The 21,127-nt window shown below is 52.4% G+C and overlaps 1 protein-coding gene across 9 annotated transcripts; it reads left to right on the top strand.

The window, feature by feature from the left end:
* The first annotated feature begins 366 nt into the window (after nt 1-366).
* ST6GALNAC6 (ST6 N-acetylgalactosaminide alpha-2,6-sialyltransferase 6) lies at nt 367-16,315 on the top strand. 9 transcript variants are annotated; one of them, XM_040225215.1, is made up of 7 exons: nt 369-467; nt 5,262-5,316; nt 6,907-6,994; nt 8,962-9,141; nt 11,614-12,020; nt 14,773-14,880; nt 15,679-16,312. In XM_040225215.1, exons 2-7 carry the CDS (start codon nt 5,291-5,293, stop codon nt 15,866-15,868), a joined length of 999 nt encoding a protein of 332 aa, XP_040081149.1. In that variant the 5' UTR covers nt 369-467; nt 5,262-5,290; the 3' UTR covers nt 15,869-16,312. The 9 variants fall into 9 exon arrangements, with proteins under 9 accessions (XP_040081154.1, XP_040081149.1, XP_040081148.1 ...); XM_040225214.1 differs by lacking the exon at nt 369-467 and adding an exon at nt 3,938-4,097; XM_040225216.1 differs by lacking the exon at nt 369-467 and adding an exon at nt 3,944-4,097 and having other exon boundaries at nt 5,262-5,447.
* The last annotated feature ends 4,812 nt before the right edge of the window (nt 16,316-21,127 follow it).

The raw sequence follows: 21,127 nt of genomic DNA, 5'->3' as shown, positions 1-21,127 counted from the left end.
CACCCATGAAGTGGGGTGCCATCACTTTCAGTGGGGTCTCTGTTCACCCAGCCCTGCCTGCCCTGGTGGTAAGGGATGGGCAGGAAGACCTCCCACCGCCATCAGCTGTGTCTGCTCATAGCATCACCCTCCGTCTCCCAGGCCCAGGGTCTGCTGGGTTTGATCGGATTACAATTCCAGCCCGTCCCAGGAGGTTGCCTCCCCATCCTGTTCCATTACTTGGGAAACGCAGGCCCAACCCTTGGTGTCCAGTGTACAGAGGCACCTCTGTCTTGGCCCTGCCCTTGGGTGGGTTGGAGCTTTATTGCTTTGTTGACCCAAATGTCTTTCTGGAGTGGTAACCTGGCAGCCGCGATCCACCAGCCACTTCCTCCAGGCAGACGAAGATGACTGGAGATTGGATCCGGGCCTGCTGACGTTCTCTGGACCCCCTTCTCTGCCACTGCAGTTCCTGCAGCTTCCCAGAGGTGAGTCGGGGGGAGTGGGAGCCTGAGGGATGTGGTGGGGTCACCTTGGTGGGCAGCCATTCTGGGCCCCTGTTTTCATGTCACACCTATGCTCTTTGGTCTCTTCTGTGGGCCTGTTGGCGACCCACCGCTTCCTCCTAGACACCAAGGGAAACTGGGTGAGTCTCGTAACCTGAAGGTATCTCACGTAGCCTCTTCTCGGAAGGAACTTGGGGCCAGGCAGGAACGCACACGCACACATTTAGCCCAGGTGAGGAAAGGAGCCTGGGTTCTTCTAGGTGCTGGTGGGCACCCGGGTCCAGTGTCACCTGGGCCCGTCTGATGGCTCCAGCCTCTGTCTGCAAATAACCAGGGACTTCTTAGTTCCAGACCCACTGCCCAGAGGCCTGTGAAGCCTTTTTCCAGTATCCCATGGTGGGGGAAAAAATCCTAACAGTGCAAAGATTGCTAAGGGGTGAGAAGGGCCTGATGGTGACGCTCAACCAGGATCCCCACTCTGGGGCAGGAAGGGCTGAAGCAGAGGCTACTGCCATCAGGCTGTGGTAGGAGTTGGGGGACGATTCCAGAGGGCACAGGCTGCCCAGCTGTGGGCAGGGTCGGGGAGTAGCACCAAGACTGGCCACAGCTTCTCAGACATGAAGATCCTGGGACGTGTGTGGAGCAGGCTTGGGGCTTTGGCGGCAGAAATGCTTACTCAGTCGTGTTCAACTCTTTGCAACCCATGGACTGCAGCCCGCCAATCTCCTCTGTCCATGGGATTTCCCAGGCAAGAATACTGCAGTGGGTTGCTATTTCCTTCTCCAAGGGATCTTCCTGACCCAGGGATCAAACCTGCATCTCCTGCGTTGCCAGCGAATTCTTTACAGCTGAGCCACTGGGGAAACCCTTGTGGGCAGAAAGGCTTGTGACTGTTTAGCGTACAGGTCTGGGGCAATCCCAGCTGGAACACCTGTGTACTCTTGGAGCCTCACTTTCTCCCTCTGGGAAGTGGGAGTAACAGCAGTGTCCACGTTATAGACTGTGCTAAGGATTCAGCGAGGTTTGTTCTCATAGTCCTTGTTATTAATAGCACAGGAGAAACCCCTGACCCACAGGGAAATGTGTAGGCTTCCGTGTCCTTCTTGTTATTATTGAAGTGGTTGTTACTCTTCTTGGGGGCTCTGGAAAGGGAAGCTAGCCCTAGAGCAGAGCCTCCTGGAGTAAGCCTGGCCCCAGGGACACAGCAAGCCTGATGGGGGAGCTCCAGCCCCGGATTTGGTCCTGGAGCTGGGCTGCAGCACCCTTTTATTTCCAGAGTCCAGGTCATTGGCCTGGGCTGGGAGAAGGGCTGGGGACCGGATGTCTCCACCCCAGCCTGTAACCTGCCCGTGACCTCAAGCAAGAGATTCCCTTCTGTGAGCTCCCAGCAGTCCTGGTCATCAGGCGCCCTGCCCCCTTCTCCATGGTTTTCTGGCCAGCAGGGCAGGTCAGGCACCGAGGAGGGCTGGGGTGAGGGTGGGGCCGAGGCTCAGGAAGCGGATGGAGCAGGACACCAGAGGGGCAGGAAGCCTTGCCTGCGCCCACAGCCATTTGTACTGCCCCCAGTGCCTGGAGGGCAGTGTCTCTACAGCCTGGAGGCTGGACTTTGGGGGCCCACTAACTTGTTTTAATTAAAAACAAGTTAAAAGTGGTATTAATGTCCTAACTTAGTGCAATGCATACCACTTGGAAGTTTATAAAGCAAAAGGTGAAAATAGCACCCAGTCCACTCTCCCCACATCCACTCTCCCCACATCCACTCTCCAGGGGAAACTACTGCCTGTAGTCCCTTCATGGATTCATCCCGAAGCAGTTTGTGTGTGCTTACAAACCCACGTGCATAGATAGTTGGATAAAAAAAGGAATTATACTATATATGCAGTTCATTTTTTATATTAAAAATAAATTTTAAAATATAAAACACTATGTGACCGTTATCTGAAAAAAATTTTGAAAATACAGTGAAGCCAAAAGAAGACAGCAGCCCATAATCTTATCATTCCAGAAATAACCACTATCAACCCTTCAATCACTGTGATAGACAAAAACATTTCTTTATTTTCATTTATATTCTTTTTTTTCACCTTTTAAAATATACCTGAATGATGGCATGAGTTATACTTGTGAATAATAAAACAATACAGTGAACTTCTTGAATTCATATGCCACTTAAAGACCAGAACTTTGATACTATAACTTGCACACCCCTGCCTTTTTTCCCTTCTCCCACACCCATCTCCCAACACACAAGACTGCTGTGTTCTTGATTTTTGCTTTTAAAACTTTAATCACTCTGACAGGCAAAGCTACCGCCTGTTCTATGAGAGGCGGCCTACTGCCTGCTGTGCGCTTAAACGGTATATTGTGCAGTTCCATTTGTCTTCCAGAACTTGGCTTTTTCACTCCTCCTGTCTGTAAGATCCATCCATGTCATTTCCCCCTGCTATACAGTATTTCACCATGTGAATGTATCATAATGTAAAAAGATTCCATTCTCCTTGATAGCTATATGAATTATTTCCAGTTTGGTTTCAAGCATTGCTGCTCTGAACTTCATTACCTGCATTTGCAAGACTTTCTCCAGGATATATATCTAGGTGGTGGTGGTTTAGCCGCTCAGTCATGTCCAACTCTTGCGACCCCATGGACTGTAGCCCATCAGGTTCCTCTGTCCATGGGATTCTCCAGGCAAGAAGACTGGAGTGGGTTGCCCTTTCCTTCTCCAATATATCTAGGAGCAGGATGCAAAATTTTCCAACTTCGTTTTCCAAAGTAGTATAGAGATGCATTTTTAACACTTGCTTTCTTCACTTATGACATATGCCCGTGAACATCCTGGACATCTCTTCCTGTTGGTGTATATTGATCTGAATCATTCATTTAGCAGGGCTGTGCCTTTGTTCATTTAACCAGGGGTCCAGCCTTCTTATTTTTCATTATCACAGAAAATGATGTAATGAATACCATGATAATTATAAGAAGTAATGTAACGTTTTTTAATCCTTACAACACCGCCGGAGGTTGTTCGCCCCATTTTTCGAAAGCAGGGGAAGCAGCAAGTCGAGTGCCAAGGCCACACAGCTAGTAGCTGGCAGAGCTGAACTTGCACAGTGGACCCCTGCGTTCACCCAGGGTGATTACTGGGTGCAGGGTTCTGGAGGCCCGAGGTAGGGATGCCCAGGGAGAAACTCAATTGATTCCAAGGGCAGAGTGCTCTGTGACTCAGTTGCCCCATCCCGGCCGTGGGGACAGTAAAGTGAAATGGGTGTGGGTCTGACCCACAAAAGACGTTTCGGAAGGCTGTTACTGTCCTTGTCACTACAGGCTGCCTAGAGGCGTGAGCAAGGCGCCTGGGTGCCCCGTGCGGGGGGTCGCCTGCCCCTCACCCATCCCCATCTGCACCGCCCCGGGGCGGAGCCACCCGCTGCCCCTCGAGGCTCCGCCCGCCTCCCAGGCCTGGGCCGGAGATCAGGGAGCGGCGGCGCTAGGACCCGGCGGGCCGGGGCTGCGGCGGGGCCTGGGCGGCCAGAGCATCGCGGACCCCGGCTCTCGGCTCCCGGCGCCATGTGAGGGGGCTCGGGGGCCGCGGGGAGCCAGCGCTCCCCGGGGGAGGTGAGCAGACCCCGTGCGGGGGCGGGCTGCGGGAGGGGGCGCCGCCTGCACCCCTGGTGGGGGTGGGGGTGGGGTTGGGAGCCGCTGGTGATGGAGATTGATGCGGGGGCCACCGGGGGCTCCCCTAGACCCACTCTCTCTTGGCAATCGCGCCTGAAGATCCCGGTCCTCGCGCGCAAGGGCTGTCGCAGGGTTCGCGGGGCCTCCCGCCGCTGACACCCCATTCGAGCTCGGGGACCCTGCCGCCGTCCTACCTGCCTCCCTTCTTCCCAGCTGAGGCTAGAGCTCCTTACCCGCCGGAGTGCTGGAGTTCGTGGGGTGGGGGAGGTCAGCGCAAGCGGGATGCAGAGAACTCGTCGCCCCCTATCAGATGCACCCACCGTTTCGGCGTCCCCTATTTGGAATTAGGAGCCCCCTCCCCCTTCTCCCCGGAGCTCTCCTCCCACGCTACTCGTGGGGGCGTCCCGACCGTGCAGGAGGAATCCTCGAGCTGGGCAAGGCGAAACCCCCAAACAGAGGGCAGGGTGTGGCCCCCAGCCTTAGCCCACGGTTTCCGCCTTCTGACCGGGCCTCCTCAGGGCTGAGTCCACGCTCCTGGCTTAGGGCTGTGGACAGCCACCTCCCTGGCTGAGGAAGTGGCTCCCCGGCAGGCCTGCTATCCCTGCTGAATCAGGTGCTGGGAACGCGCCCGGTGGCCTCTGGTCAGTACCAGCCCTGGGGGATCCTTGAGAGAGATTCTGTCAGGCTCAGCCCCAGGTTGCTGCCTGGAAACAAGCCTGGAAATAAGACTTCCCAGCAAATTCTGAACAGCTCTGCAAGGCACTTTGCCTCTGTGAACCTCAGTCTCCTCATCCGTGAAATAGGGATGAGAGCCCCTACTGTGTACAATTGCCAGGAAGATTCAGTGAGTGGGTGGTGCTTAGCAAGGACTCAGCATTTATTGATATTAGAGGGAAGTTGCTGGGCCAGGCATCAGAGGCGGCCTGGGGGAGAATTGTTTGGCAAGCTCCTGAAGAGGCAGGCCTTGAACAATGAATAACCACAAAACTAACAGCTGCTGGCCCCGACCAAGCACTTTCAAATCCCTGTGCTTCCCTTGCCACATCTGCTTGAATCCTTCTAACAATCTTGTGAGTTACCTACTCTTATCATTCCATTTCACAGATGAGGAAACTGAGGCTCAGAGAGGTCACATGGCTTGCCCGAGGCCCCTCAGCCAGTAAGTGGAGGAACCCGGATTTGCAGTTGAACCTGAGATGCTGTACTGACCATGGCCTTCTCAGAGCAGGACTGTGACGGGGGCTGACCAAGGGGACAGTGGTCCTGGCTGAGGGCACTGCTCAGGCAAAGGTGGGAAAGTCGGGGGGCGGGTCTGGGAACAGGAGTGTGCTAGGGTGTCTGGAGCTTGGGGCATCCGAAGGAAAGCGTAGTGAGAGGGGAGGCTCAGCTCAAAGAAGCAGCTGGAATCCTAGAGGCCTCCTGGATAACTTTTGTATTAGTGGGCTGCGAGTCTAACAACAAGCCGCTCTTCCCTTCCGTTGAATCTCAGTCTCCTGATCTGTGCATCAGGCGGGACTGGACCCGGTGAGAGTCCCCATGAGAGTCCCGACTGGTAGCTTTGAAGGCCGGCTGCGGCGAAACCTGAAACACGACTTGGGAGGAGGGGGCGCCTGCGGAGAGAAGGCGGGGTTGGGTGGTGGGCGGAGTTAGGACCCAACCAGTCAAGAGCTGAGTGGGGACACCTCCTTTGGCCTGGCTGTGCCTGGTGGCGGTGTAGGAGTAAACAGCTGCTAGGTCAGGGGGCGGAGATAGTGGCGGGAGCTGGGAGGCCCCTGGAGGGAAGCTTCGACGGAGCTGGGGAGCCCCTAGGCCCCAGTTTCTTTCTTTGCGCACTCACTTTCCGTGTCTTCTGGCCTAATCTGCTGGAGGTGGCTGGACACAAGTACTGACTCCCTTTTGAAAGGTGGGGAAATTGAAAACTGCAGAGAAGCTGCGTCCTGCGAAGATGGGGGCGGGGTGGGGAGCGTCTGTTGGAGAGTGAGGAGCAGAGTGTGTATGGTTCCCTGAGACCCTCTCCCCCCTCACCAGGGTGGAGCTATGATTATGGCCATTGGATAGATGAGTCTGAACCCTTAACCCCCAAGATCTTCTGTAATAATGAACAAAGTCAAAACCAAGGGAAAACAAGTTAAGAATGGAATCACTTAGTGGACCTCCTGCACATCTGCAGGGCCCTGGAGGCACAGCAGAGAATGGGAGTGAGGTCCCGGGCCAGCTGTGCCATCAAAGCTCTCAGCTGGAAGGTGGCCTGCAGGGGGACATTCCTGGCCCACCCCAGGTTGGAGGATGAGTGGGCAGAACAGGGTTGTGAAGAGTGTTCCAGTTGGAGGGGCCAGTTTATGCAAGACCTGGAAGGGTGTGAGTGTTGAGGAGTTTGGGGACCTACGAGGAATGTTGCTTTATTCCCAGCTTCAGGACCATAAAGCAAGGTTTAGAGTAGAGGTATGAATGGGCTCCTGCTAGGTGAGGAGCAGCAACCCCCCACCCCAGCAGGGAAGCCAGCCTTTGGCCTGCAAGCTGCCTTTGGCCCAGAGTGGGAGAGAGAACGGCAGGAAGAGAGGCAGGGCTCTGCCACCACCTGGCTGTATGACTTCTGACCAGTTCCTGCCCTTTCTTGGCCTCAGTGTCTCCATCTGGAAAATGGGTACAGCCCTGAGCCTTGGCGTCATGGGTGGGTACGAGAGCTGGTGGGAGTGGGGAGGGTGTCGCTTAGGACCAGCTGGACCATAATCCTTTCTGTGGTTTGCAGGTGTGACCACACACCCCTACCTGGGCCACCTGCAGGACACTGGCCCCTGCCCCTCAGCAGATGCCGGAGAGAGATGAAGAGCAACAAAGTAAGTTATCTTTTGTTACTTATCCCCATCTCTTTATTTCTTGTCCCCATCTCAGCTTCTTATTTCCCTTCATGAAATGGTCGCCTTCGGACCTGCCTCACACCCAGTCTCTCTTCCCTGCTGAAAAGCTCCTGATGCGTGGGAGACCCTGGTGCAAGCCTTGCTGTAGCCACTGACCTGTGTGGGCTGGGCAAGTTCCTGCCTCTCTCTGGGCCCAGGTCCACTTCTGTCCTCCTAGGCCTGACTGGTCCATCTGTGGTCAAGGATTAGCTGAGAAGGTGACTGTGGAGTTCTGTTCAGGGGGTGGGGGTGGGGAGAGAAGGTGAATGGGAGTCTGGGAGAGGGGACAGCAGTCAGAGTCACAAATGACATAATGTTGTGAGTGTCACTCCAAGGGTGCCAGGGTTCCCCATCATCCATTCATTTATGGTTTCCCGAGCACCTATTGTGTGCCTGGCCCTGTACACCCATTTCTTAGGATCCACTGAGCTGCAGCTTTAGCAGAGCCTGAGGGTTGGGATTGGGGTGATGTGGGTGTGTCTGTGTCCAATCTGTAAAGAGAAACCACACTAATTTGAACAGAGCAAATTTAATGTAAAGAATTGTTAACTATAATTGGGCATTGGAGTAACAAAGGATTCAAACTCTACAAAATACAGGAATAGCAGGTGTAAGGAGCAGTCACCGGGAATTTTCTAATGGTCCAGTGGTTAGGAATTGGTACTTTTACTGTTGGGGACAGGGTTTGATCCCTGATCAGGGAACTAAGAGCCTGCAAGCCTTGTGATGTGGCCAAAAAAAAAAAAAAAGAGGAGCTGCCCCCACAGTCAGAGCTGAGACTCAGGCCTTACTGGCCTGGAGAGGGCAAGAGCTATGGCCCAGTGGATGGCAGAGAGCTCACGGTGACGCTGTGCCATGGAAGTTGTCACCTGCTAGGCTGCAGGGAAGGCTGGTCACAGGAGGTAACTCCCAAGAGGCACTTCAAGCATCAGGCAAAACTGTTCCAGGAAGAGAAGCTTCATTTTTGTGGGTGCTGCCGGTGATTGAGTGTGCCACATGAGCTCAGCTCCGGAGAAGCTGTGGTCACAGTAGGAGTCGGGCACGCTGCTCCAAAACTGCCAGAGGGTGGATGCTGGAGGAAGCTGCTGACCCCTGGGAGAAGCCATATGCCCTGGAGGAGCAAGTGCCCAGAACCAGGCTTAAAGCCCCCAGAACCTGGCAGCAAACTTCCTTCCTCCCTCCTGAAATCTATCTCTAGTGCCCTCTACTAACAAAGTTTGCTAGCAAGGAAAAGCTTGTAAGGGGCCCAGATCCATTTTTACAGAGCAGGCAAAAAAGAGTAAAAGCTGGTGTTGAGAAGCGATACTTCAATAACCGCCTAGGGGGCTTAGCACAAAGAATCAGGACTCCAGGGCCTCACCTAGCCTTGCAGACTCTGGGCCAATAAGTCCCAGTGGACGCTTCAGAGATCACTTTCCTGCCTTCTGCCACAAGTTGGTGTACTGACTACCCACGCATCCTGATTCCCGACCACAACCTTTCCCTTCAGGTTTAAATGAATAATGAACATTTATGGAGACTGTTTGGGGAGAACCTGGACCCTCTCATTTGAAAGTCCCACCTGTCTCCAAGCATCCTTCCCGCTGCAGCTGGAGGGATCCTTGCGACCCCCATATCCAATCTGATCCAGCCACCCTTCTGTGCTCTGGCCTCCACCCTGGGAACTGAGATATGGTGGGGATCAAGGCTGACTCAGTCCCAGCCTTCAGAATTTACAGTTTCATCGAGGGGGATCTGAATGCAGTGGGATTGGTCCTGTGATAGTTGGTGCTCAGGGAGCTGGAGGAGGCCTTCCTGGGGGAGGTGGTACCTGAACTGGTGGAATAAAGAACGGGAATCAGCAGGCGTGGTAGGTGGTGAGGACTGTGCCGGACGGCTGGGCCCTCACTGGCCTCTCCCCTCTCCAGGAGCAGCGGTCAGCAGTGTTCGTGATCCTCTTTGCCCTCATCACCATCCTCATCCTCTACAGCTCCAACAGTGCCAATGAGGTCTTTCATTATGGCTCCCTGCGGGGCCGGACACGCCGGCCTGTCAACCTCAGGAAGTGGCGCATCACTGACGGATACATCCCCATTCTTGGCAACAAGGTAGGGCAGCCGCTCTGGGGAACTCCCTGGGAGCTGCCTGGAGACTGCCCTTCCCCATTGCCCACCATCACTGCTCCTACCTTCTCCTCCTCCTCCTCCTCTCCTCTCTACTTTCTCCATCCCTCCTAAAGAAAAGGCTGGACCCCAGGAGTCCAGTGCCTTCAGCCCCTTGTTTGCGATGTGACCTCTGACAAGCAGCCTGTCCTCTGGACCTCAGTTTTCTCCAAGGTTCCACCCTCAGTGCTACTAGCCCTCTACTAGCTACTCTCCTGAATCAGAATCCCTTTGGAAAGGTCTGTCTGGTTTTCAGATCTTGGTCCCTGCAGGGGAGTCTACATAGGATTTGGGAGTAGGACTCTAGGGTACTTGACAACACAAAAGCAATAATAAGAGTGGCTGCCAGTGGTCAGTTGCCCACTGTGTGCTGGGCACTGTGATCAGCAGTAATCCTCATACCAGTGCTGTGAGTTTAGCATTATCTCCCTTGATGAGATGGGAAAATTGAGGCTCAGAGAGGCAAAGTTACTTGCCCAAGGCAACACAGCAAGGGAGAGGAGGAGCCCAGGTATTGCCCCAACATCTGATGAGATACAGCTGTTTGGAGAGGCCCAGAGTCTTTCCTGGGGCTTCTGTTTGTCTTGGATAGCCATGAAACTCAGGTTGTATTTCTGGAGCTCACCTTGTAGTCGAGCCCCAGTATTTTCTTTGGGGTCAGGGAGAAAATTATTGGCTTCCAGCATGGATGCCACCTTCCAGAAGGAGGTCCCCCAGCCCCTGCCTACCTCTCTCTCTTCCCTCACTAACCCTCCTAAGTCTCTAGAGGTCTTTGCATATAGAGCCTGGGGCCATGAGCTCATCCTCACTGGAAGAAGACCTATTAGCATGTGTTTAGAGACAGAGGCTTCCCTGGTACCTCAGCTGATAAGAATCCACCTGCAATGCAGGAGACCCCAGTTCCATTCTTGGATCAGGAAGATCCCCTGGAGAAGGGATAGGTTACCCACTCCAGTATTCTTGGGCTTCCCTGGTGTCTCAGACAGTAAAGAATCTGCCTGCAATGTGGGAGGCCTGGGTTCGATCCCTGGGTTGGGAAGATTCCCTGGAGGAGGGCGTGGCAACTCACGCCAGTATTCTTGCCTGGAGAACCCGCATGGACAGAGGAGCCTGGTGGGCTACAGTTCATGGGGTTGAAAAGAGTCAGACACGGCTGAGTGACTGAGCACAAGAGACAGATTAAGGGCTTCCCCAGTTGCTCAGTGGTAAAAAAAATCTGCAGTGCAGGAGACCGGGTTCAATCCTTGGGTTCGGAAGAATCCCCTGGGGGAGGGCATGGCAACCTGCTCTAGTATTCTTGCCTGGAGAATTCCGTGAACAGAGGAGCCTAGCGGGCTGCAGTCCACAGGGTAGCAAAGAGTTAGACACAGCTGAGCGACTGAGCACACACACACAACACAAGAGACAGATGAACACCTAACTGAGACTTTCTCTGCCCTAAGGATCCTTGAAAGAGAAACTAAAATGGTAGAATCCCTGGGAGAAAGTGGACCTGCTTGAGGGTGGGTGATGTGGAAGAGAATGAGACAGGGCTTGGCCAGCAGCTGTTTCCAGCCTGATGGTGGAGGCCAGGATGGTAGAGCTCAGGAAAGCTGGCAAAGCCATCAGTTGAGGTATTAAACACTAGACATGTTGCTGGATCTTGGAGTAAGGCCTCAAGGAAGGCTGCCTGGAGGAGGTGGTACCTGAACTTAGCCTTGAAGGGTGCACAGGAAATCCATGGGCAGAAAATAGGCTTCAGATAGCTTGTGGTCCCAATCTGTTTGTTTCACCAATGGGAAAACAGAGGCTCAAAGCAGCTTCCACACCATTTCCTACTGACAAGTTGATGGCCTGTTTGTGGGTGATGTGGAAATGTCATGGATACGCTGGGGAGGATGTCTTCTTTGAAGAGCTGGCCTGAGGGTGAAGCTGGGGCTCTATGGCCAGGTAGACCTAGGTTCGGATCCTGGCCCTGCACTCCTCTGCCCTGTGCCCTTGGGGACATCCCAGCATGGCTGTCCTTCATGGTTTCTTTTCATCCTTCAGGTCTTAGCTGAGAGAGGCCCCCTCAGATGACTTTTCAGGCATAGCCCTCACTCCTGCCAGTCTTGATCCTCTGCCCCTGTTTTATTTCCTTCCCAACATGTATACCTTACCACCTGGCATTCTTTTATCATTTACTTGTTCACCATCTGTCTCCCCAACTGTGAATTTCTTAAAGGCAGGAGTGGGGTCTCTTGTTTATTGCTCTGTCTCTTGTACTTGGCCATTAGCAAGCTTGCTGTAAATACCTGTTGAATGTTGAATGAATACGGCTCAATTTCCCTGCCTTTAAAATGGGCATCATAATGCCTGCCTCCTGGAGGCCTGGGTGTATGGAGCACAGCATCTGGCACCGAGTGGTCATAACAGTGTTGGCTTTCCTTAACCCTCCAGACGCTGCCCTCCAGGTGCGGCCAGTGTGTGATTGTCACCAGCTCCAGCCACCTGCTGGGCACCAAGCTGGGTCCTGAGATCGAGCGGGCCGAGTGCACAATCCGCATGAACGACGCACCCACTACGGGCTACTCGGCCGATGTGGGCAACAAGACCACCTTCCGCGTGGTGGCCCATTCCAGTGTATTCCATGTGCTGCGGAGGCCTCAGGAGTTTGTCAACCGGACCCCTGAAACTGTGTTCATCTTCTGGGGCCCCCCAAACAAGATGCAGAAGCCCCAGGGCAGCCTGGTGCGCGTCATCCAGCGGGCAGGCCTGGTGTTCCCCAATATGGAGGCCTATGCCATCTCCCTCAGCCGCATGCGCCAGTTTGACGACCTCTTCCGGAGTGAGACAGGCAAGGACAGGTACCAACCTCCTGCCCGCTCCCTCTGGCCAGCCCTGTGCTCCCTCTCAGCGTGCTCCACCTGGAGGGCCTGTTGCTCCCAGCATGCACTGCTCTGAGGGTGTGGTCACTTCTTGCCACCTTTTCTTAGTCAGGTTTCCTAGGGGAGTTCGCTTCATGTCCAGCTCTTAGCTTGTGTCATTTCCAACATGCTCTGCCTGGCCTCGTCTCCCAGAGGACAAGGCTCCCAGCGTGCTCTGCTCTAAGGTAGTGTCGTCACTCCTAGCGTCTTTCTAGGACAGCCCTCCCGTAGCGTGACTCATGGAGCGTGTTGACCATTCCCAGCATGTCTCTTCTGAGGATACATCGCCCTCAGTATGTGCTGCTCTGACTGATCTCTCTAGAAAAGCTAGGCCAGTGCCGTCCAATAAAAATATCATGTGAGCCACATAGGTCATTTCAAATTTTAGAGTAGCCACGTTTAAAAAGTAAAAAGAAACAGGCGAAATTAAATTCACTTTTGTTCAACTTGATGTGTCCAACATATAGGTCCTAGACATATCTTGTTTGATTTATACCTAAATATTTAAAATTTTTAGAACTATTGTACATAGTATTAGAATTTTGATGGGGTTCCCATTATTCATTGCTAGCTTATAGAAATATGATTGATTTTTGTGTGTTGACCTTATATCCAGTAATCTTCCTAAACTTACTTATTGGTTCAAGGAGACTTTTGTAGATTCTTTAGGTTTTCTGTGCAGATGATCATGATGTAACAACATGCATATAAGGACAGTTTTATTTTTTGTTTCCAATCTGTATGCCTCTTATTTCTTTTTTGTGCATTATTGCACTGCCTAGTGCTTTCAATATAACACTGAATTGTTTTAGAAGTGGTGAGAGTGGACGTTCTTGCCTTGGTCTCAGTCTTAGGGGAAAACTGCTCAGTCTTTCATCATTGAATATGGTGTTGGTTGTAGGTTTTTGAAGCTATGGGTTGAAGAAGTTAACAGGTTGAGGAAGTTTCCTTCTCTTACTGGTTTGCTGAGACTTTTTTGTTTGTTTTGGTTCTTGGTGATTTTTTTTTTAAGCCATGCTGTGCTCATTGGAAAAGACTCTGATGCTGGGAGGCATTGGGGGCAGGAGGAGAAGGGGACGACAGAGGATGAGATGGCTGGATGGCATCACTGAGTCGATGGACGTGAGTCTGAGTGAACTCCGGGAGTTGGTGATGGACAGGGTGGCCTGGCGTGCTGCGATTCATGGGGTCGCAAAGAGTCGGACACGACTGAGCAACTGAACTGAACTGAACTGATGGGGCATGCGAGATCTTAGTTCCCCAACAAGGGATGAAATCTGTGCCCCCTGTTTTGGGAGAATGGAGTCCTAACAACTAGACCGCCAGGGAAGTCCTGCTGAAAGCATTTTTTTTAGTCATTACTGGTATTGGATTTATCAAATATTTTTATGCATCAACTGATATCACATGGTTTTTCTTAAGACTATTAATATGATGGATTATATTGATTGATTTTTATGTATTGAATCAGTCTTGCATTTCTGGAATAAACTCTGCTTGGTTATGGATGTCATTCTTTTTATATATTGCTGGATATGATTTGTAATATTTTGTTGAGATTTTTGTATCTGTGTTCATGAGAGATATTGGTCTGTAGTTTATTTTGTACTGTCTTTGCCTCATTTTGGTATCAGAGTAATGCTGGTCTCAGAAGGTGAATTGGGAAACATTTTCATTCTATTTTCTGGAAGAGATTATATAGAATTGGTTTTATTTCTTCTTTAAATGTTTGGTAGAATTAGCCAATGTTTGGTAGAAACTCTTGGCCTGGGGTGTTCTTTTTCAGAAGATTTTTAATTTCTTTAAGAGTTATAGGATATTTAGATTATCTATTTCATCTTGAGTTTTGGCAGTTTGTGGTTTCAAGGAATTGGCCCATTTCATCTAAATTATCAAATTCATGTACATTGCTTTTTACAGTTTTCGTATTATTCTTTTAATGTCTACAAGGCCTATGACGAATCCTCCTTTTTTATTCTTGATATTGGTTAATTTGTGTCTTTTCTCTCTGTCAATCTTGTAGAAGTTTATTTTTTCTTCAACTTTTCAAAGAACCCCCCCTCAATCAAATATACCCTAAATATTTTCAGTTCAACAAGTAAACAGTGTCAGAAATTATCAGTGACATATTCTACACTCTTTTTTTCATGCTAAGGAATAAAGTGTGTATTTTACGCCGACAGCACATCTTGACCACGTCAAGTGCTCTCGTGTGCGTGCGTGTGGCTGGTGGCTGTTCTGGCGGACAGCACAGCCTGAGGTTCTTGGTTGCTCGCCCCATGCCTTGCTCTGAACTTGTCACTTGTCACTCCTGGCAGGACCTCCGCTGATCAGTCTCCCCTTTGGAGTTTGCTCCTAGCATGTGTGCAACTGCTTCCGCCTACCATGCTTTGTGGTCAGGGTCACTCCCAGCCTGCCCGAAGGTGGCCAGGCTCCCCAGGAGTTAATTCCCAGCGTGTCGTGTTCCTGTTCTTCCCCTCAAAGGAGCCCTCCCTCCACCCCTCATCTCCGTTCAGACTTGTCCGCGCTCCCGCAGCAGGGCTGGACAGGGGGTGACTGACACGGAAGGAGAGCCCCGGGAGGGGGCAGAGTGGGAGGAGTTCTGGGAAACTCTGGGTGGGTGGACCCTTCCTCCCTGCCCACCCCACCCCCACCCGCACGCCCCCTCATCATGACACCTCTCTGCCCCCAGGGAAAAGTCCCACTCGTGGTTGAGCACAGGCTGGTTCACCATGGTGATTGCGGTGGAGTTGTGTGACCACGTGCACGTCTATGGCATGGTGCCCCCCGACTACTGCAGGTGAGCACTCCCAGGGCGATGTCCAGCTGTTGGCCTCAGCGTGGAGCGGCAGTCCTGGAGACCTTGGCTGGGGTGCCTTTGAGGGCCTCGATTTTACAGTATTCAAATTGCTCTGCAGAGATCTAGGCTCTTCAGAGCTACCTCAGGGGCTTCCATCCCAGGCTCAGCCGGAGTCCAGAGTTTATATATTAATAACTATTTTTATTATTACTATATGAAAAGCCCAGTAGGTGATGGCTGTTTTTTTTACTAAGTGCTGACCGTGTACCAAACATGGCTTTTTATTATCTCATTTACTCCTTATAGTGACTGTAAGGGATAAGAGGAGGATGTTTTGTGAATGGCCTCAGTTTCCAGGAACAGTAAGGGGTGGGGGCCAGGCTTCAGAGCCCATGGTCCTTACCACTATCCCACATTGCCACCCTCTGGGGAAAAGGAAAAGTTTCCACTGCATTAAGAAAAATAAAAATTTGAGGACTTCCCTGGTAGCTCAGTAGTAAAGAATCAGCCTTGCAATGCAAGGCACATGGGGTTCACTCCCTGGTCCGGGAAGAGTCCACATATACTCTTTTGCCACACTAAGACCTGATGCAGCCAAATAGGTTAAAAAAGGAAAAAAAAATGTTTGAGAGTCACACACCTAGTCTACACTATACCCATTTCACAGATGGGAAACTGAGGCCCAGGGAGGGGGCGGGGATTTCCCCCACTGAGGCCCTACAGCAGGTCAGAGGCTGGGAAGGGCAGGATCTCACCAGAGCCCACCTTGCCCTTACGGCCCCCTCTGCTCTGCCGCAGCCTGCGGCCCCACCTGCAGCGTATGCCCTACCACTACTATGAGCCCAAGGGGCCAGACGAGTGTGTCACCTACATCCAGAACGAGAACAGCCGCAAGGGCAACCACCACCGCTTCATCACGGAGAAGAAGGTCTTCTCGTCCTGGGCCCAGCTGTATGGAATCACCTTCTCCCACCCCTCCTGGACCTAGGCCACCGCGCCTGTGGGGCTCTCACGAGGGACACGGGAGAAGTGGCTCTCCGCCCAGCTGCTCGACCCGGGGCCGTCCCTGGCCAATCAAGGCTGGTCAGGGTGTCTTCTGGCCGGTCAGGCCTTGAAGCGGGTGCAGCCTCCAGCCATCCAGGGCCTGGAGGAATCTCTTGGCCAATCAAGGATTTGGGCTTCTATGTGGCTAATCGGGTGTTGAGGGTATTTTTTATCCAGTCAGGGTCTGAGCATAGTCAATCAGGGTATTTCTGAGTAATCTGAGGCTAAGGTCATGTCCTTTCCCATGAGGCCTTGGTTCAGAACCCCAGGATGGACCACAAATCACTTCCTATTGATGGGGATGGTGGGGTCCTGTCCCAGGAAGCTGCCTCCTCCCTTTCCAGAGCTAGAGAGAGGTGGAGTGGGGGTAGGGGGCCAGGCTGGGGCATTTGTGGGGTTGGGGGGCTCTCCAGGGTGGGAGACTGGTGTCTGGGTCTTGCCTCTGCCCTGAGTGGCCTTGAACAAACCCCTAGCCCCATCTCTGGGCCCTGTGTCAGGTTCTAATTGTAGAGTCTGAGAACCCTCCCACCTCCCCCCACCGACCACCTTGGGTCTGTCCTCCGTTAAGACTGGGCACCTCCAGCCACTGCCCCTTGCTGGGGGGCTCAGCTTCCTGAGGGTCTGGGGTTCCCTTCCTCACCTCCTCCTGGAAACTTGAGGGTATTTTTGTGCAACTTCCTCAGGCTTTAGGGAACTCTGAAAAGAATGGACAAACCTTCAGCTGTTTTCTTAGCCCCTCTGCCCAGCTGCCATTAGCCTGGCTCTTAAAGAGCCAGGCCCCTGTTTCTGCCATTCAGCCATGAGGTTTTCCACCTGTTGGAGGAGCCTTTGGGGCTGAGAGGAGGGAGGATCCCAGCCCACCCGAGGTTTCCTGAAGCCTCTTTGTTGGCAGCTGCTGGAGTAGTCCAAAGGCCTTCCCCCATCTGGGCCTGGGAAGGCTCTAGAGGCCTGGGAGCTGTCGCCTAAGTTCTGTCATCTCCCTCTACATCAGGCACTTTATTGCTGGGCCTTGGTGGGCTGGATTTACCCCCCAGCTCTTCTGGAGTCTTGAAGGGAAGAGACTGGAGGGCTTCCTGGAGGAGGCTGTGGATTGAGCAGGGTCAGGTGGGGAAGGAGGCCAGCAGTGAGTCATTGCACTTTGGGGCAAGGGGTGGGGGCCGGCGACTACCCTAGACTTGATTTTGTAATGATTTGTACAGAAATAAATGCACCTAAGCTCCAGCCCTGTTTCCTGTGTCTGAGTTCTAGCTCTCCCTCTGGCCCAGTACTTGGGGCCCTCATCTTCCAGGCTGGGAGCTCACGCTGCAGCAGAATGGCCAGCTTCTTTGTGAGTCATGCATTTTACAGCCTGGGTGGAGACCTGGTGGCCCTGGGGGCTGGGGGTACGTGGCTCCAGAGCCAAGCTCACCTGGCTCTTCCAGTCTGACCTCCCCTGCCTGTGTGACTTTGAGCAAGTCACTCCCCCTCTCAGAACCCCAGCTCCCTCTGGGCTGAAACCAGACACTGCTCTCAAGGAGGTCAGGATCAAGGGAGGCGAGGGGGCCATGGCAGGTTCAGGGCAGTGAGGGCTGCACGGCGCTGCAGCTGTGGAGGTGACGCTCTTCCTGAGGACGGTTCCTGCCGAGGTTTGGAGGGGAAGAGCGTCCCACAGGAAGAGAAGGGGGTGGGAGAGGATGACATTTCTGTCCCAGAAGCCGGGGGGGATGGGATGGAGGAGGTTGAAAGGGAGAGGCAGGCAGTGGGGTCAGAGGTTGGCTGTAAGCAGGGTGGGGAGGCTGTTGGGGGTTGCCCAGGGTAGGGAGCAGGAGTATCCTGCAAGCCTGAACAGGAGGGAGTCAGGCAGGGCTGTAGCCCTGGCCAGGTGTGTGAGCTGTGGATCCCTCCAACCTCAGCAAAAGGGCTTGTTTACTCCAGGTTGGCAGGAGGTAGGGGGTCCGTGACTCTGGGAGATTACAACCTGTTTAGTCAGATAAGATGCCCTTGGGAGCGGAGGCCTAACAAAGGGTGACTGTGAGACAAGGACAGGCGGCCTGCCGGGGGTGTAAGAGAGTTCTCCTGGGCACCACGCCAGCGGGATGGGGACCACAGAGCTGGCGGGCGGTGAGAACGGCCCCCGCTCAGTCTGTAGCCACGGGCCATGTGCTGTGTTAGGTGTAATTGATGAGGGAGGGGATGTCAGGAGGGAAGAAGGGCTGGAATGGAAGCCTAGCGGGGGAACCCACAGCCCGGCTTGGTAGGCAGTGAGGCGGCCAAAGAAGGGAGCAGTGGAAGATGAGACCACTATGGACAGGGTGGCAGAAGGCCGAGTGCCAATCCGATGGGCAAAGCCTCCATCCTTCCTGCTTGGAGAGGCCGTCCTTGCTTAGACAGCAGCAGGATGAGAAGGCGGCTGGGAGGCCTGGAGTCCGGGCCCGGGATGACCAGACATTAATGATGGTGGTGGCGGGTGTATCCGAGGGACGGGACTCCCAGCAAAGTCATTACATGGGGGGAGCCTAGGGATCTGCCTGGGAAGGGGATACGGGGACGTGACACACTTCCAGCCCCAGGTAAAGGCTGCTGGGAATCAGGGTCCAGGCAGAGGTTTCGGGGGTGCGGGGGACGGGATTTCTTCCAGAATGCTGTGGGTCTCCTGTCTCCCTACCAGTGGCACAAAGGGGATGCCAGCAGGAGGGAGTCAAGAGGGGTTGGTTGCTAGCGGGGGACCCTGGGATAGCCCAGTTCAGAATCAGCAAGTAGGACTTTGATGGAAGATGTTGAGAGCAAGAGGCCTGGGGTCTAGTCCTCAACCGCCCAGTGCTCTTACCTCCTCAGAACAGACCCAACCGAGACAGGGCCACTCTTGGCCAAACTTGGCTTCCTGAAGCCACCTCATTATGGCCGGCTTTGCTCTGAAACCTTCACTGGCTTCCCACTGTGGTCAGGAGCAAGTCCACCCCCAAGTTGGGGATTCAGGGCCCTCCTGTGGACCCTTCTACCCAGGTACCCCTCTGAGGTGCCCATACCCCTCACCCCTCTTTAGGGGAGGGGGCATCTCCCACCCGCTGCCAACCTCATATGCGCTGCTTGAAGCAGCCACTCCAGCTGCTTCCTGCGGATGCTCTGCTGTCTGGCCAGGCCCGTTCAGGGCAGCTCCACACCCCAGCCCCATGTGCTGGACGTGTGGATCCAGCTGTGCCCCTCAAAGAGTGGCTGCCTCAGATGTGTCCCCTGATGCTGGCTCATTGGAATTCTTTTTTAGCTAGAGTATTTTCAAAAAAATTTTTTTAATTGGTTTCATTCTGTATGGTTATATTTTAGGTATTTTTTTATGTTTTAAAATAACTTGAACTATACAAACATGATGAGCTTCCCTGGTGTCTCAGATGGTAAAGAATCTGCCTGCAATGCAGGAGGCCCAGGTTTGATCTCTGGGTCAGGAAGATCCTCTGGAGAAGGGATGGCAACCCACTTCAGTATTGTTGCCTGGAGAAACCCACAGACACAGGAGCCTGGCAGACTATGGTCCGTGATGTTGCCGAGTTGGGCACAACTGAGCGACTAACTTAACATACAAACACCGTAAGATAGAAAGCAAGGGGGTCACCCAGTTCTACTCCCTGGTGACAGTTCAAACGTCCAGATTTGTCTTCCATGTACCTTTCTCATTTCCCTCCCTCCTTCCCTTCCTTTTTCTCCTTCCCTACTTCCCCCTTGCTTCCCTCCCTTCCTCCTGTCTTCTCTCTCTCTTTTTTCTTTCTTTAGATTGTAGCTGGGAAAAAAAAAATCCTGAAACTTTTAATATCTCAGCACTGGTGGAAAACCCGTAGATCATATGCAAAGGAAATAATGAAAACAGGTGCCTAATATATTTTTTGTTCAGTCTGTAAGATTTCAAAACTTTTTTTTATTGTGGTAAAAAAAAAAAAACATAAGATTTACCACTTACCCTTTTTTAAGTGCACGGTTTAGTAGTATTAAGTATATTTACATTGCTTTTTTTTTTCCGTTGTGAAACAGACCCCAGAACTTTTTCATCTTGCATATCTGAAACTCTAAGCCTATTAAACAACTGCTCTGAATTTCCCTGTCCCCTCCGCCCCTGGTAACCATCACTCTTACTTTCTGTTTCTACAAATTTGACTGCTTGAGATCCTTTGTATAAATAGAATCATACAATATTTGTCTTTTTGTGACTGGCTTATTTCACTTAGGCTAATGTCCTCAAGGTACATCTATAGATACTTGTCGTATTTAAGAAATGGGTTTCGAAGCCTTTAAGGCAGAAGTGAAAGTCCCGCCTTCACTCAGAGGATCCTGTGCCCACACTTGCTCTCTTTGTTTTGCTTTAGTTCATCAGCTTTAAGATACCACTGATTTGATTATAAGAGCTATTTCAGGGACTTCCCTGGTGGTTATGTGTCTGAGACTCTGCGCTCCCAGTGCAGGGGGCCCAGGTTCAATCCCTGGTTGGGGAACTAGATCCCACCTGTTGCAACTAAGAGTTTGCATGCCACAGCTAAAGAGCAAAGATCCCATGGGCTGAAAATAAGACCCAGAAAAGCCAAATAAATAAAGAAAAAAGCTGAAAAAAAAAACAGATACTATTGATTCAATTATACGACAAAACTATTTCAATGACTTCCCTGGTGGCCCAGTGGCTAAGACTCCACACTTCCAATGCAGGGCATCTAGGGTCGATCCCTGGTCAGGGAACTAGATCTCTCTTGCCACAATTCAGAGTTCACATGCAGCAGTTAAAGACCCTGTGTGTAGCAGCACAGATCGAAGACCCCAGGTGCCACAACTAAGACCAGGCACAGCCTAATAAATAAATATTAAACAAGCAAAACCAGTTTCAGAGATATTAAAATGGAGAAAAAAAATTATAGGGCTAGATTTTATGCCACACACACACGTTCAGAATTATTTTCACTCAGGTGGGATAAGATCAGTGCAGCTGGGCCCTTAGCCTCTTCCTCTTGCCCACTAGCTACATAGACCTCCAGCTTCCCTTCTTTCGCTGACTCTAGGGCGGCTGCCAGCTCCCCACCCCGACTGTCTGTACCATTGCCCCTCCTATCAGTTGGTCTGCACATGTTCTGTGCCCACTTGTGGGATTCCCAAGAGCAGAGAGTCACATGGATGGTTGACATCATCAATTTGCTTTCCCCAAAGGTTGCGCCCATGCACACCACCACCTACAGCTTTCGAGAGGGCCTTT

The sequence above is a fragment of the Oryx dammah genome, unplaced genomic scaffold, assembly GCF_014754425.2.
Source record: "Oryx dammah isolate SB20612 unplaced genomic scaffold, SCBI_Odam_1.1 HiC_scaffold_25, whole genome shotgun sequence".
In the NCBI taxonomy this organism is placed as follows: Eukaryota; Metazoa; Chordata; class Mammalia; order Artiodactyla; family Bovidae; genus Oryx; species Oryx dammah.
The sequence above is the reverse complement of the archived record's forward strand: the minus strand, read 5'-3'. Positions and strand labels throughout refer to the sequence as shown.

What these genes read in the sequence shown, in the direction of transcription:
- ST6GALNAC6 (XM_040225215.1), top strand. Translation starts at nt 5,291, where the DNA reads ATGGCTTGCCCGAGGCCCCTCAGCCA. An exon ending in TGCCCGAGGCCCCTCAGCCA is followed by an intron (nt 5,317 to 6,906) that starts GTAAGTGGAGGA and finishes TGTGGTTTGCAG; the next exon opens with GTGTGACCACACACCCCTAC. An exon ending in GAGAGATGAAGAGCAACAAA is followed by an intron (nt 6,995 to 8,961) that starts GTAAGTTATCTT and finishes TCCCCTCTCCAG; the next exon opens with GAGCAGCGGTCAGCAGTGTT.